Source organism: Mustela nivalis (genome assembly GCF_964662115.1).
Source record: "Mustela nivalis genome assembly, chromosome: 13".
Classification (NCBI taxonomy): Eukaryota; Metazoa; Chordata; class Mammalia; order Carnivora; family Mustelidae; genus Mustela; species Mustela nivalis.
Genome location: NC_139032.1, coordinates 84,403,022 through 84,420,466, shown reverse-complemented (window position 1 = coordinate 84,420,466; position 17,445 = coordinate 84,403,022). Strand labels below are relative to the sequence as shown.

The 17,445-nt window shown below is 43.4% G+C and overlaps 1 protein-coding gene across 2 annotated transcripts in view; it reads right to left on the bottom strand.

Moving 5' to 3' along the window:
• Window positions 1-1,087: 1,087 nt before the first annotated feature.
• Window positions 1,088-17,445, bottom strand: part of PBX3 (PBX homeobox 3) — a 214,408-nt gene continuing 198,050 nt past the window's right edge. The window contains exons 6-9 of one of the 2 annotated variants that reach the window (XM_082695605.1): window positions 7,926-8,091; window positions 6,547-6,659; window positions 5,633-5,722; window positions 1,088-2,637 (exon numbers count right to left, since the gene is read on the bottom strand). In XM_082695605.1, the coding sequence (XP_082551731.1) occupies window positions 2,545-2,637; window positions 5,633-5,722; window positions 6,547-6,659; window positions 7,926-8,091 (462 nt within the window). In that variant the 3' untranslated portion in view covers window positions 1,088-2,544. The remainder of the gene's footprint in view (window positions 2,638-5,632; window positions 5,723-6,546; window positions 6,660-7,925; window positions 8,092-17,445) is intronic. The other variant, XM_082695606.1, reaches the window with a different exon arrangement.

The following is a 17,445-nucleotide window of genomic DNA, read 5'->3' as shown; positions in this document are numbered from 1 at the left end:
GCGTGCACAAGTGTCAGATTTCCACAGGATATTTTTGCAAAACCACATAGCCTGGAGATTGTTTTATGTACAAAGATAAGAAAGCCTGACCCATAAGCTAATTGAATCATGCAAATAACTACTTAGCCACAGGAGAGATTCCTACAGGCAGGCTGAGAGCCCACGTGAAGGACAGCTTTGGAGGGCGATCTATTTTGTAAAGTTTACTCTCGCGGTATAACTGCCTCAAGATTAATGGGAACGGTGGCCCTAGACCTTGTTTTGCTTGGCTCTACCAACTGAAATAGTAAAAGTTGTATTTATCATAGACAATTTGCTGCAGCTGATTAACATTAATCTGATTTCCTGTGAGTCAATTTCCTTGAGATATAGTAAACAGGCCAATTACCTGCTCTCCACTTCTTTTACGGTAAAGATTTAGATATTCGCGACAGAGGTGTATGTAGATATATGGGACTTCTGGCTATTTTAGTAAAACAAAAACAATGCTTAATCTAAGTAAAGTCTTTCTTGTTGGTCTAACATTTCATCAGTCTAGAATTTTAAAGGGTATACTTAGAGAGGGTGCGAAGCTTTGGGGTCTTTTTTCAGTAGCTATCTGAGGCTCACTCGTATCGGAGGAACTCTTACTTGTTCTTAACTGGTATCTCACGGAAGCCCGGAAATGAAGTGAAGGTGACGAGACTGGTTATTCTTTTAATAAGTGACAGAAAAGGTCTTTCCATCAAACAAGTGCCAGGGGCATCGTCAGGTCAGGAGAATGTGAGCTCCTGGGTTCAAAGTGTGGCCCCTTGTTGTCCCAACTCTGTGACTTTGCGGCATTCGCGTAACTTTAATGAGCTTTACTTTCCTAATCTCTGTCAGTGGGACCAAGAGCTTCCTTGGGGCATTCTTAAAACGCAGGGATCAGGGGAGGACATGCCACAGCGGTCCAGGAGCCGGTCAGGAGAGCCAGAGAGAGCCGTTGGTCGGCAAGGGCTCGTCCTCCAGTCCCTGTTTCCCCGTCATTTCCAAGTCCCTCGGTGACCGGGGCAGCTTGACACTCCCTGGCCCGCTCCCATGGCGGTGGAGTTAAGACATTGCAACATTTAATCATGAAAGCAAAAAGTTTATTCATGTTTGAAACTACATAGAGCTACCACGAGGAAGACTTTTTCAATCCAGGGTGTAATCCAGTTAGAAAGGAACACGAAACATTTTTAATACATTAGAATCACCGCCACAAATTATTTTCATGACTCAATCAGTTTCAGAATCGCATACAATACAAAAAGAGAGGAAGGAGAGGGGCCCCAGCGCGCAGGGTCAAGTGTACGGTACCGAATACTGGACTCCGAATGCATCACGATCGGCGCCGCTTTTTTTTTCTTTTTTTCTTTTTTGCATGGATTAGTAACAAGATGAAGGACATTCAAAATGCTTTCTCAGTATTTACAACAGTTCTACTGATCCCGTGTTCATTGAAGACCCAATGTTTCCACTCTCGGTTTTTTAAAGGTTGCAAATGCAACCCTGATTTTTTTTTTTTTCTTTTAAAAGATTACAATGTACAATTACATTTTATGAAGGGAAACAAAGAGTTAATTACAAGATGCAAAAAGGTAAGAAAGAGACGAACTACAGCGTGAGTATTGTTCAGAGGTAGTAAGTGAGCACTCTAAGCTACAGAACATGTTGAAATTCTATTGGTTTGTATGAGTTCGCATGAGGTAATCAAGCTGTGTTTTGATTGGTGAGATGTATAAATACTCTTTTGCTACACTATATACAACACTCCAGAGAGCAGGGCCCTTGCCGATGCCCAGAGGACGGAGCAAACCTTGACAAGCCCGTGCAGCACCCAGCGCACACCGTACAACCCCAGACAGATCTCGTGTTCACCTCTATCAGCAGCAAGCATCTTCATCCCCCAGAACAATCTGGATCCATAATTTAATTACCGAGCAGACTCTGGGCACTGGTGCTTCCAGAGAGAGAAAAGATGCTACCAGTCTCTGATCTAATTATAACATAAGAGATCGAAACACAAACGTGACCAGGAAGATTCTTAAACAAACCGTTAACAGAGATAGCCAAACAGCTCCTTTATTCCAACCCCATTAGCGATATGAAAGAAAGACAATCAAAGTCTGCGATGGAAATATGCGAGAAAGTCAATTTAGGTGAGGTGAATCTTTGCATCTGCTTTAACGATTGAGGTTTAGCATATATTGTACTTTTTACCCTTAAGGCCAAGTAATTGGCAACTGTGAGACCATTAATGTAAAATATCGATAATAAATTATGATAAAATAGCTACAGGACTGTCAACAATGTTAAATCTTGGCCTAATTGGATAAAGTGCTTTTTTAACATTGTGTGTTTTTAAGTATAAATACAAATGATTATGATTCCTTAAAAAACTGATTTACCAAGTTCTCTAATAAGACAAGGTTTTACAGTAAAGCTGTAGACGGTGGGCTACAAAAACGCTTTCCTTTTCCTCCTATTGCTCTGAATGCACTTATCAAGGCATGTCAGCTCAGGGAAAAGTGTTGCCGGAAATTAGTTAGAGGTATCCGAGTGCACACTTCCTGGGCCTTCTGTAGGGGAAGTCACAGAAGATGGAGTTGTTGCGTCCTGCCAGCCTCCATTAGCCTGAAAGGAGAAACACAGTTCAACGGGTGCACGTCTCCAGATTAATTCTCCTCCCCAATTTCAAATACCCAGATGACAACGTGAGAGCAAAGCTACATTAGCAAAATGTATTTTCTAAACCCACTTTGGCAGGAGTTTGAAGCATGTGTTAAAGTGGGATTAAATGCATGTAAAACAAATCCATCCCACCAAGTAAAGTCTTGGCAATAAATCAGCTCACTGAAGGAGGGCCTCGGCGAGCCTCAAGCGGGCGTGCGGCTTGGCCTCTGATTGGCTGTAAAAAATAAAGTGACTCGGAGAGACATCTTTTCGCAAGAGAGCAGTGGAGAAGCTCGAAGCGGTGCCTCCACCAGACCTTGGGCTCCACGAAGTATAAACTTCAGCCCCACTTAATCCTCGTTTCCATAGAGAAGTTGCCCCCCTCCCCTTGCCACGCACGCCTGACAGCCAGCTACTGTAACCCTTGGAAAATGAAGGCCAGAATTTCCCTCCAAATAGCATCTTCCGGAATGAAAATGCATGAACTGCGGAGGGGCCCACTATTCAAATCTGTATTCCAATTATCTCTAACTGGAGCGCCTCTCCGGGAGGTTGCTACGGCTGCTCACGTGCCGCTGGCCCTTCCTGCCTCGGACCTGCGTCGCCGTAACAGTGCTCAGAAACAAATTCGCCTTCTGTCTCGGCCCATAGAGGCAATTGCTGAAATCAATGTCTGATCAGATTTCTGCTGTGGCAGACAGCTTGTCGCTACATATTTTTATGTCAGTCAAGAAGAGGGAGGTGCTGGGCTCGTGAGTTGGGGAACACTGAGTGGAAGTGACGGGGCGGGCCTTTCCGGAGAGAAGGCGGCGAGCGGGAGCGGGCTGCCACCCAGTGCCTGCGGCTCAGACCCGCCTCCCGCGGTGCTGTCCCCAGACCCGGACCTCCCGCGCCAGTGTTGGGTGGGTCACGAGGCCCCCCTGCTTCTTTCGCCTCCGTCCGCGCCTTCTTCCTTGAGTTCACCTAAAAAGGCTTCTTTGAGGCCTGTGCCACTGGGCCCGGAGAGAACTCCCCCCGGGGTCCCCGCCCAGCCTGCGGCCGGCTTCTGGGTGAGCCCTGTGCTCAGTGGTCCCGCGCCTTTCTCCCAGGGTCACTGTTCTTGGAGAGCGCCCTGTCTTCTGATTGCACCCTGCTGCACAGAAGGCACCTTTCCTGCCTCCAGGCCCAAGAGAAAGGGAGGGGAGGGGCAAACAACGAGGCAGAAAGGGGCGCCTGGGTGGCTCAGTGGTTTGGGCTGCTGCCTTTGGCTCGGGTCATGATCTCAGGGTCCTGGGATCGAGCCCCGCATCGGGCTCCCTGCTCCGCAGGAAGCCTGCTTCCCTCTCTCTCTCTCTCTGCCTGCCTCTCTGCCTACTTGTGATCTCCGTCTTTCAAATAAATAAATAAAATCTTTAAAAAAAAAAAAAAAAAAAAAAAAAAAAGAAAGGAGCAGAGCCAAAGGGAAAAGGATTTGCCGGGCTGGAGGCCTATCAGATTCCAGCCAGGAACAAGGTAACTCCAAGGCGACGCGTTTCTGAAGCCTCGGTTGTGCCGGCTGGACGGTGACACGCGCACGTGTATTGGTGGGACTCTAAGCCATCCTCTTCTCTATCTAAACGGTAAGCCGTTTTTGCCCCTCAGGTATGAAAATCTACTTAGAAAAAGAAAAACTCTTACACAGATACAAGTCTGAAGATATTCCATCTGAAGTAAACATCATTCCTCTTTTATCCAAATTTATAAACAACAAATGTACAATATTTTTACCCAGCGTGGCAGCTGGAGGAGAGGTTGTCAGCAAGCATTCTTTTTTTCAAAATAAATTAATCCTTCCTCTGGTGGTTTGAGATTATGCAGTGTATTATACAACAGCGCCTTATCAAGCCTCATCAGTGAAGATGGAATTCATGTCTCTAAAATGCTGCAGGCAATCACAGTTTCATATTTTATCATGTTGATAAGGATATCGCACATTCTCTGAAGCATTTCAAAACACTTAAATGAAAAAGGAGAAATGCAACTAAAAGGCTTTTTATATGGTTTGTTGTGGGTTATTATGAGTTATTTATAAACCCAAAAAGAAAGATTTGACATTTCAAATGTAAAAGATTTGAGTATTTAATGGTCCTTTCTTCCCTTTACAATTGAACATCCTCAATCACTTTTTCAATCATTAATATTTACTTTCACAGCAAGCGAAGGCCCTAAAAAGGGAGAATTTTGTCCACTTTCCTCCTGACTCTACCACCATGCTTTGCGCAGTTCGTTTCCTCCTGAAGTCTGGAATCCCAGGTTCTGTCCGCTCCTGCCCGCCCCAGCTCCAGCCTGATGCCCAAGGACCACCTCCCTACCCTGGCACCCTTTCCAGACCTGCGCGTTCTGCCATTTTCCATCTATGTCGGTATAGGGTAAAAGTAAAATTTCGGTGAATTGGTTACACAAGCTAAAATGATTTCCTCCATAATGAAAAAAAAAAAAAAAAAAGAGGCCACTAAAAGTGCCACTAAGAGTGCCGAACAAGTCTTCTATCCCACATCGACAATGCAGCCAGCTTGTTCTTAAGAACAGAATTTTTTGTTTAGTTTGGTCTGGGGCCCTCCAAGTCTGCCCCTTCATGTGGGCTTTGTGTGGGAATGTTTCCTGCTGCTTGATTTGAAGATAAATGACCTGCTTTCCACCATCTCCTTGGAACACAGCACAGCCAGTAGGAGCTGGCATCTTAACGGGCCGACATTTGAGTTCCCTATTGGTGACAGAATGCCGGCCGCCACTTGGAGCATTTGTGAGGACTTCTAAGGGCATCTGGGTAACATTAAGTGTTTGTGTTCATAAAATGAAAGTGCAGCAAAAATGCTGCCTTCCCGACCTGAGAACAAGATGAGAAGCCAAGTCAAATGGCCATTCATTTATTTATTAGTCACTGTTTACCTGACGCTGTTCCTACAGCTCTTTGAATCTGGTTCCCCAGGGTACTCACATTTAAATTATGTGGACTGTACAGTGAATTTCCTCCAAGACCATCACTGTAGCCTCCCGTCTGATTGATAACATGACGGAGGGTATCCACCTAGAAGTGAGACGAAACAAAATTCATCATCCCAAATCTATTAAAACATCATCATTTACAAAAGGAAACAATTTGAATTATGTGTGCCATGAGGGTTTAGCATCTTCAATGAAAGACAAATTTATCAATCAAATGTGACTGGCAGAATTTCAGCAATTCTTTGCATATTTAAACTTACACATCTTTGTTTTTCATGGCAGCCCAACAATAACACCTTCGTGGCAATGCAAACTTTCCATCTACATGGAAAATGCAAACTTCCCGTCTATATCTTCAACGAAATGTGCGTGGCTATGGGTGCAAACTACTTATAAATATGTATACTGGATCTCTCTCTCTCTCACACACACACACACATGCGCACACACGCACGCACAGGCTGCACACCCAAGCACACACACACAAGTAGTTGCTCTCGATTAAGAGAATGAGAAAATATACTTTAAGAACTCAGGGGTATTTTTAATTCTGACTTTAAAAATTTCAGAAATTAAAGAGTGATATATTTTTAAACCACACATACGCTGGCACACACAATTTGTTGTTGTTGCTGTTGTTACAAAAGTAAGATGCACCCAACCCTCTCCATGAGCTCAAGCCAGAGCCGAATGCATTCACAAAGTTTATCAGGTTTGAATCATCAAAAGTCACTGTTCACCTGACTTCTCGTTAAATTAAATGGTGGGGAAGATGGGTCCCATTTGGAAGCACCCAGCACAGGTTCTGCATGGATGTGCAGACCACTTCCACGGGGGGAAGAGTATGGAGTTTTGAGCCCAAACCCTACCCTGCCAGAAAGGCCCCAGTTGGGGCATTTCTCCTACCTGTGATTGCACATTGGCTCCGACTTGGGACCCTTGGTAAGAATCCCCATTCAGACTCTGCATGTTCATGAACATGTCCCCAGAATTTGGGAGGTTAAAAGAACCAGAAGAACCTGGAAAGGAAAGAGTTAAGTAGCTGAATAACAGAGAGCTACACACATAATCCTCAAAGACCTAGAGGCAGGGAGAGGAGAAAAGGTGCAGAAGGGAAAGGTTGTGTACAACATAAAGCATTTCCGGATCTAAGAAGATGGAGGGTAGCTCCAAAGAGGTAGGTCCTGCGGTTCATTTTGCAGCTAGGAAAGTCCTACCAATGGGGAAGCCCAAATAAGAAACAAAGAGGAGATGGAAGCAAATAGAAAAACACCCAGCAGCCGGCCCCAGGCCGCCCCCTTGTTTGCATTTCTCTCTAGGACTTGGTCGTTAAGTGAGTTCTTCACCGTCATAAACTGTCATGGTGGACAGTCATGCGGAGAAAAAACATTTTTCTGAAGCTCTTTCTTAGCCATATACCTTCTACCTAAATTTCATCTGTTCATGTTTCATTAAAAAGAACAGGGGGTAAGGGGTCTGGGGCGAGGGAGGTGATGGGGGAGAGGGCAGGAGAAAGAAAACAAAACAAAGAAATAATAACCCTTCGCTTTCTGAACTTTAAAAGATATATTTAAAAGACCTCCTTAGAAAAGTGCCTTGAATTGCTCCCCAAGTCCATCTGCCTGGACTGGCTGCACACCGATCACGGTTACCCAAGTTCCCTGTCATGTATAGATGTTTCTAACTCCATCACGAACGTCACGTAAAATGTGGCCCAAATGTACCACGATATTGCGGACACTGCATCCGTGTAAGAGGCACTGCACCCCTCACGGCTCATCACCTACCAAGTCAGCACAGATGCTAAAGAAATGCCAAGAAGGGCAGCAGGCTGGAGTCTGCAGCTGTGTTAGGTAGGAAGCACAGCTGTACCCCAACATTTTAGCTTCATTACGCACAGCACCAGGTCACCTTCCCACTTCTGCTATCTCCTTCATTCTTTGACAAACCACTACGGACCTTAAAATGATACATGGAAGAATATAGTTAAAATATTTATTAGTGATAGCACTCCGCATAACTGCTGAATTAAAAACCACCATGAGGTGTAAATAAAGGTTCCAGAATCTACCAGTAGCGAGTAGCACTTGTTAGGAACAGTGGGTTTATGGACTCTGGCCATCCACTTATTCGCCGGGCCCTAGAATAAGCCCTCGTTTTAATATAAATCTTCCTTTATAACTCCACTGGGTCCTCAGTAGGGCTGCTGTGTCCTGGCCTGTGGGACCACGTTTTGTGGCACAAGGCTGCCCGAGCCAAGTAGGGAGCGAGCGGCCAGTACGCACCAGAATTTGGCGTGGTGGGCGAATTGGTCTGGTTGTTCTGAACGGCGGCGGCGACTGCGTGTGCGGCCGTCACGGCAGTCTTTGCGGCATAGAGGTTGGCTTCTTCCTGAAACTTGCCGATATTCTTCTTGTACCTGATTCGTTTGTTGCCAAACCAGTTGGATACCTACAAATTGCACGGACATAAGTGAAGGGGAAGAGAGGTCAACCTTCCAGCAATAACCATTGGATACCAAGAGGACACCTTGGGAAACACTCAGTTCTTAACTTACACCATGGTTTTCGAGGTTCACTTTTGCTTTCTGCAAACCTTGACACTCAGAGTAACACCACTTCTTGGAGTTAGCCACAGTCACATTAAAAAGGACAGGAGCACTGTTCACAAAAAGTATTCAGTTGGTATATACCGATCAGTATTTAAGTGTTCAGGCTCCCTAAAAAGGAGCTGAAAAAACTAAACGGAACATTTGTTAAGTTAGGTAAATAACAAATTTTTGTGAAGGAATGACTTCTTGCTTTTGGGTCCAGAACGATTTTGGCAGTTGGACAGCAGAATCGTGTTTGGTCTGCTGAAAAGAGTAACATCAATTAATAATGGATGAACGACCCCTTTGTCTCCTGTCTTAGAAGGTTCTGTGTGTCTGCCAAGATGGCTGCTCAAGCTCGGCCAGTTACCACATGAGAAGGTCACAACTTGAAATTCAAGTAATTCCAATAAGGTCAAATGCAAATACAGGGGAGCAGCTCTGACTTCATCAGGTGGAATATACTTGTGTCTTTTACACACTACTTATGACGTCAGCCCATGCAAGTGGAAGAGCTTTCTTTCTTTCTTTCTTTCTTTTTTTTAAAAGACTTTATTTATTCATTTGACACAGAGAGAGAGAGAGGTCACAAGTAGGCAGAGAGGCAGGCAGAGAGAGGAAGAAGCAGGCTTACTGCTGAGCAGAGAGCCCAATGCGGGGCTCGATCCCAGGACCCTGAGATCATGACCTGAGCTGAAGGCAGAGGCTTAACCCACTGAGCCACCCAGGTGCCCCTTGAAGAGCTTTCTAAAGAGGAACTTGGCGACAGGAAGATTTCATCACATTTCACTGACAGCAAAACTTCAGCCCAAGACTCATTGCTCATAGTTACGTGACGTGTTCAGGCACCTATAACTGAGCTAGATAAAGCAACAAAACCCACACAGCAGGTTATAAAAAGGAACCCACCTGCTACATAAAAGGCTCTGAGCTCCCTTTTGCTAAAGTAACAGTTTAAAAATACTCTTTAATAATTTCTTAATAATCCGCTAAAGGGGCATACTGCTGTGGTATCAGGCTGGGTGGGTCACTGTTTTATTCTGAACAGTGATGCAGAGGCCCTGAGGAAAAATAAGGAGTCGTAGGAGCCCTCCAACCCAACTTACACCAGTGGGCATGCTTATTGACCTTCTCTGCCAAGAGTTTAATTGCCTTGGAAATAGAACTCTCATTCTTCAACCTATGGCACTCATCCTTCCAGAAGGAGCCAGAGAACCCTGGCAAGGAAGCCATGTGAGGAAGACAATGTTGGCCTTGGTTCTGCTCGCATGCTGTCTCATACTGGGGAGCGCACACATACACAGGCAGGCACACTTGCTAGGATTCCTGTGGCAACCATGAGCATAGGTTCGTCAGACAGAAATGAGCCAAAACGCATCAGGAAGTAAATATGCTAGAGATCAGGACTTCCTAGCTGCTTCTGTTCCACTATTATTCCTCCCCCTCCCCACACCCTTTATGGACTGTATATGTCACTTCCTGCCTTCGTATCAAATAGTAGTGGTTATAAGAACTATCATTCAATAACTACCTCCTATGCGCCAAGCATTACGCAGAGCCTTGGCATCCCTGGCCTGGGTGGCTGACGGAGGTGGTTATACAGCACCTATCCCAAATCCAATGGCCTTTTCTCTCTCCTTCTTTGATCTTTCAGCAGTGTCTGATACGCTGTGTGTGTGTGTTCTCCACAACTAAGCTCTTGGCCAAAACTCGACTCTTTTCTCTTCTCCTTGAGCAATTTTATCCATATTAATGATTTCAATCATTGTCTCTGTATGGATGGCCCCCAGATTTCCATCTCTAGGCCTAACTTGTATGAAGAATTTCGATTCTTGATTGTAAAATGTTAACATATAAATGTTTTGTGACAATCTCCAACTGAAGAGGTCTAAAATGCAATTCATGTGTCCTCTAAACCTGCACCTCCTTCTGTTTTCTCTTGTGTTTACAGCATCTCCACCTCTAGAGACAGGGTACTTCCTATCTCACAAAGTCCCTGATTCCACTGTTGGACGATTCTAACGGATATTCAGTTCTCTATTAGGAACTAAGATCTCGTTCACTCTCACTTCTTATCATCATCCTTAGTTCTAACACCTCGATGGTGATAATATCAGGTTCTCAAACAGCCCCGGGAGACTGAACCCCACTAGGCCATTGGCCTTCTTTGCCCTCCCTTCTTTGAGCCCCATATGCTTGGGGCAGGAGCACATGAGCATCAAATAGGATGTGGCAGGGGGAGGAAAAGCCAGGAGAGTGTACAGGTGAGGAGGCAATGGGGACCGGAACCAGGCAGAGCAATAGTCATGGAGAGGGCAGCTATCACGGGGGAGGCATTGGCGGAATTTGCCAAGGACCAGCTGAAGAGGTGAAGGGAGAAGGAGAAACCAGAGATGATGCTGACATGGAGCCCAGGCCTCCAAGAACACGGAGACAGATGCTCTGGAAGGGATTTCTGCAGCAGAAGTTAGCCTCAGTGACTCTTAGGATCCAGTCCCATACCAGAATTCTAGGACTCTAAAAACAAAAGTTTTGACTCAAAATTGAAAAAGGACCATAAAGGTATCCGTTCTGATTATGCTCGTTAAAGCGAGTTCCCTCAGACCCTACCTCATGTTTCACAAGCACATTCTCAGCTCAGGAGACAGAACGACAGAGCCCGTTCTCAAAAAGCTCCTTCAACATATGTCCCTCTAGTTTGTCTGAATAAGACCAGCAGGCCTTTGAAAGAGTTAAATATTGAATATATCTACAGTGCAAAGGGAGATATTCCTGGCTGAGAGGGAATATGGCATTTCTTAAGTATAATTAATGAAAATTCCCCAACTCTGAATTTAGCAACAAAGGCCCATCTTAGAATTCTCCTTCTCTAAACAATTCTCTGTTGGATTCTGTACTTTGTAGTTAATATTACCTTGACAATCAGAGAAGCTATAATACATTAATGAAAGCTAGCCTGGAAAATCAGATTACAGCTTTATTAACAGTTTCATAATTGAGGTATCTCTGTACCACGGAAGGGTCTCATCTCCAGATACGCAAGAATCCCGTGTTTATGCATACCCCTGGACCAATCAAACAACAGTCATCACTAATAAAGGTTTATTTAATTCTCACAGTAAAATTTTAATATCACCAGCAGCCTGGGGAAGCTTTAGCAAGTGGATTTGCTTGACATCAGATCGTTTCTATTCTGCTAGTCCCAATACTTCTTAATCTTTAATATCAAGGCAATTAAAATTAATGGCCACTCATCCAAAGCTACTGTGGGCAGTGTTTCCTTGACACCAATTGTTTGATGGGATTACCTAGAGGTTAAACTAACAAGCAAGGTTTAATTGGAAGCAATGAAAGAAGCAGTGATCATACGTTATGTTTAACCTGCATAACCACATCTAAATGAATATCTAAAAATGTTAAACTATTTCTCAAATTAAAATATGCACGTCACATTCTGAGATCACAGATTTGGGTACTGCGGCCATCAGCCATTAAGAACAGGCTGCCGCAACTAAGATCAGTGTAATTAATGCACGAATCGACACCTAAGTTCAGGAATTTCTGTCACCTTTAAAACCAGATGGGTACAATTAGTTGCAAATGAAATCTCCACCCTCACCCTGTAAGAAGCACCAAAAGCCACGGATCACATGCATCCCTCCTACACGGTTCTCACCGTGGAACCAGGCCGTACACATGGGACAGTGAGCAGAGCAGAGCCTGCGCCGTCTCGGAGCTGGAATGGTCTGTGTGTTGGTTCCAGAACAGAAACGCAGGCAGGAAATTGGTGGAGAGAAAGGGAATATGCTGTCCCGTGCTTCTCTTTTGAGCCATGTATCAAGGATTCATGACTCTGGACTGTGCAGAAGGCAAGGGGCCAGGTGAGATTTTAAGACCAATTAAAAATGACCAAAAAAAAGAGAGAGAATAAAAATACAAGTACATGCCTCCTTCTATTCATGGTCACAGCTCCTAGACTGTGAGCCTCTGACAATTGGGGAAATGAGTAGGGAACATTCTGCAGGCTGCTGATTTTCCGGGGCCCCTCTGCAAGGCCAAGAAGTGGCCAGAAACACTTCCGGTCTCACTGTTTACTAGAGCCATGCGTTTCCCTAACTCAATCCAGCAGCAGACTGCCAATCACTTTAAAAGGTCAAATATTTTTATATGTGGAATCTAAAAAAAGACAAGCCATAGAATTTTGGGTATGTTAATGACTTGGCCCATGGCAGTGATCTGATGACTACTACCCCTTGCTATCTCCCATGCTATACCAACCAAGGAACAAGAGACCCAGACTACACAGGTCGCCCAGAATCAGACAGCAAAGTGTCATAGTTCCAGGTTTCAACACCAGGACTCCCCATCTGCTTTTTCCTTTTTAATATCAGTTGGGATGTTTACTGAGTATCTGTTATGGTCAATACTGTACTTTGTGGCATGAGGAGATAAAAGAACAAATAAACATGTACCTCTACCTGCCTAGAATTTGCAATCTGATGATATAACAATGCAAGACGCTCAAAATAATTCATAAAAATGCAAGATGGTGGTGATCACACACTCAGCTGTCTCTGAAAGAAGGGACTTTGGAGGGGAGGACTAACAAGAGAGGGCCATTCCCACTGGGGAGAATGAGGCACAGCAAGGGGCACTTAGGCACAGGGACCAAGGGGTGGGTGTGCGTAAAGGCAGGGGCAGCAGGATCTGGGTTCTGGCTATGGTCCAGGACAAGGGAGAGTGTTGTTGCCAGGGGAAAGCCTAAAGAGGCGCCCTGCAAGCCATCTCACAGCTCCCTTCCGCAGGGCCTCACTAGGTGGAGAAGTAGTGGAGGGAAGACAAAGGATGAGTGTGAGATTTCTAGGAAGTCCAGTGGGGAATGGGTTCAGGTGAGGACACCTGAGGCCAGGCGAGGCAGCCTTCCCAGCAAGGTACCTGTCCTGTGTCAGTGGATGGCACACATTTTTGCTGGAATATTCCCTAAAGAAATTTTGAATAATCAGGTACCCGCTTACACATATTTTGTCCTTTGCACATTTCTGAAGTTGGTATCTACAATTTTTCATTATAAGTTTATACAGTTATCCAACCAAATTTAAATAGCAAAGCAATTTGATACCCACAATCCATTTCAAAAAATACATAAACTTGCTTTTCTTGAACAGTCAGAAAGTTTGCGTTCTCTTTTGTTCTCAGAAGTGTATTTCCATTACATTTCCCTTCCATAGTCTCCTAATACAAAATATATTTATGCTCTACAAAAAAATGGAAATTGAAAATTGTTTTATTTCCTATATTATAAGGATCTACATGTTTAATACATCTTTCTGGATTAGGCTATCATTACAATTAGTAATGATCAAAGCAATACAAAGACTTATTCCAATAAATAAAAGAACTTGTTGGGGCACCTGGGTGGCTCAGTGGGTTAATCCGCTACCTTCGGCTCAGGTCATGATCTCAGAGTCCTGGGATCGAGTCCCGCATCGGGCTCTCTGCTCGGCAGGGAGCCTGCTTCCTCCTCTCTCGCTCTCTCTGCCTGCCTCTCTGCCTACTTGTGATGTCTCTCTGTCAAATAAATAAATAAATAATCTTTGAAAAAAAATAATAAAAGAACTTGTTTTAACCATCAAAAGTAGAGTAGTTGTTTTTTTTTTTTTTTTTAAATATCACACATATATTTCTTAATGAGAGGGGTACAGGGTTATAAAGCACTGATTGAAGGTGGTTCGGTTATCACCAGTATTTTATACAATCCCTTAGTGGGGACCAGAGAGGGTCTCACCCTTTGGGGCAATGGGCCATCATATAAGGTGGGAGATTTCCTTTCATCAAAGTGGAAAAATGGCAAGTGAGAAAGTGGAAGAGGGGAAAACCCCACACAAAGCTTCCACCACAGCCGCCTTCTGAGGCTCATGGACTTTCAGAAAAAGTTTATACATGTATAAGGAAAGCTGGTCACCAGGCCCTAGTACCTTCAGGCACTTACGGACCATGTATATAACCAAGTTCAAGACGGTTGTCTTAGGTGAACAGGCTAACTCTGGTTTCACTTCCACTTTTCTGTGTGAGTACAGTGCAAAGCCCTGATGGGGTGTGCTTACTAAAGACCTCTGGCTATAAAAGTGGGGCTCATTCAGGCAACCACTTTCATGTGTCACCATGACCTTTTGGAGCTAGACCAAGAACGAATTTGTCAGCTTCAGGAAATCAAAAACAGTCTGATTAAAGAAGGAAACCTAAAGAGATAGACATAGTTAAATTAATATTTAGCATAATCTTTCTGGAGAGTAAGCCAACCCTTTGAATAGGGTTGCATAGACCCTTTGAATCAGCATTACTAAGACATTACCTTGAGGAAATATTTAGAGGTATATCTGTAAAGGGATTCACTACAGTCCTATTTACACTAGGGGAAAAAAGTAGATTTATAGCACACCTGTATAATGGGATATCATCATTGATTAAAAATCATGTTGAGGAAGAATATTTATTGACATGGGGAAATATTCACAATATATTATAAAAAGGAGCAAAGGGCATTTTTTTTTCTTTCATATGACATGAGATTTGGGGGGTAAAAATACTCACATATGTGCTAATGTACACACACACACACACGCATATGTACAGGAAAAAAATATTAGGATCCACACACCACTCAGAATGTGATTATCTTTTAGAGTGGATTTATAAGTCATTTCTATGTGTTTTCAAATATTACCCAAATTGATTTCAGATAAGCAGATACTGTTTTTTTTTTTTTTAATTAGAGAAATGTACTTTACAGTGAAAAAAGGAACCAATCTCCCTCTTTAAAATATTGTTTAGAAGTCATTTAACAATCTCCAGAAGTACACCAGGCCCTGTGCTGGCCTACACAATCACAGAAATCGACAGTCCCATTCCTGTATTCTATCAGGAGGATAAGCTTGGCAGATCTGAGAATTCTTGAAATAATTAAAATCAGACACTTTTTGTAAATCTCAAGCTGTTAAAATTTCCCAGACTGCTTTGAAAACTCCATGTTCAAATTATGCAGCTAAACCATCTACAATGTCTGTACAGTCACTGTAAGCCAGTTTATTAATTAGTTAGCATTAATTGTATCTATTTCATATTCTATCACTACATTTATCATTTTAACAACAACGTTAAATAAAAGAGAAAAATTATTACTTAAAGACTTAATCTTGAAGAAGCAGAAATGCAGAACTTCAGAGTTCATCCTTAGTTTTGCTTCCTTGCATAAAACACATTAGGCAGAGGATCAGCATTTGTTTGGAAAAGCAGCAGCTGACACTAAAACATCATTACTGAGATTAGAAAACTGAAAATTTATGAAGCACAAATCTTAGAAAAATTTGCCATTGTGTTTCCCCTGTTTACTTGTGATGCATACTTTATGTACTGTGCCTAATTAAATGCAGCAGATTATGAAATGTTGAAATGCCAAGTCGTGTATAATGGAACATGTAGCATATTTACATGGTAAACAATTTTTACCTCTAATAAATAGTTTTTCCCTAATCAATATGTTTTCATCCCCATTACGTGATTCGATTTGAAATGAGGGATGGGAGCCAGATACTGTTCAATTTTTAAAGTTAATGGTGTTAATAAGCTAAATCTCCTTCCACTCCTCTCCTTCCCAAGGGTGCACAGTCAAGTTTATATAAGGACAGAACGGCTGGACTCACCGTAGATAACCATATGTGTGCATTCCCTTGAGAACCCAGAGGGCAGCTGGAGCGAGGGCCTGACAGCCAGCCAGACCTGGGTGAGTCCCTGCTCGGTGATTTCCTAGCTGTGCTACCTTCTTCGTGCTGTCTGAGGTTCTCCCTTCCTGGCCTGCAAGATGGAATAACCACACCCACTCCTAAGGGGGCTGTCAGGAAAATTAAATGAGAAAACATGTTAAAATGCCCAGGACTGTGCCTGGGATGTACTAGGAACCCTCCAAAATGCTACCTTTCCCTTTTTTTAAAAAGAAGCCATAACAACAAACCCTCTGTGGGCTTTGCTTGCTCCCTGTAGTCACTAAGATCAGGGTACCTTTTCACAGGAACGTTGGATTCTGGGAGAGCCAGTCCCCGCTCCCAGTGCTGGAGGAGGAGGGGGAACTGACAACAGGGAAGAGGCAGCGGTGAGAGAAGGAAAAAGGGGTGCCCCCTTGCATAACGGAGTGTAATAAGCTTCCTACTAGAGGTGGGTAACACCCAGACCGGAAGCTATTGTCCGCCACACACCTCCGGGCCAAGGTCACCCACAAAGAGCTGACAACAGTGCCTGAACTTCCTCATCTCTCCTCACTCCTGTCCCAACATAGCCACATGCAAGACAATGCACTGGACCGAGAATCTGTAGGAAACAGGGTTTGGTTCCTCTTTGTACGTATATTTATAGCAGCAGTCATTATGGAGAGTTCATTATTACCTGCATTATCTCATTTAGCCCCACAAAGACCCAGTTTCACGGACTTAAAAACTGACGTCAGAAAATTTCTATAACTTGCCTGAGGTTACACAATCTTTCTTGTCCCTTTCCTCCTATGCCTTATCTAATAAGACCTGTTTTTTCTTAGCACTCTGCAGAAACTGTTTACTCCATTTTATCTCTTTTCCATTGTATTAAGTGGCTAGGGCTACAAGAGCAATATTCTACCTTGTGAGTACAACGTATTCTGGCTCCATTAGGGTTCAAATGTGGGCTAGCCCACAAATCCAAGCCATTATTTTTTTCTTTTTAGGAAGTAAGTTCCAAACTCCTAACAAATGACTTGAAAACCAACTTCTGAAACACAACCCACTTCTAATGGGAGAAATGAACAAACAGAAATTCAGTTTCCATAGTATCTGAAATAATCTAAAACAGATTCACTTGTCAAGTACTGTATTTTTTTTTTTTTAATTTGAGGATGTGAAAAATTTTATCGCCATAATGTACTGACACCCTTACAGTTTGGCTTGGCCCTTTCTACTCTGTGCATATGATAGACTGATAACTGCTCACGACATTCACAAAGAGGCTCATCTGCAAAAGTATATAAAACGTCAGCCTCGCGGCCATAGTACACAGAGAACAGATGACACCGTTCATCTCCCTAAAACACGTGCTTCAGGGTGGTTCTAAATTGCCACAGATGATGTTTTCAGCTAAAGATTCTTTTCTTTAAAATTACTTCTCTCATTAAAAAAAAAATAAAAATGTGTTAG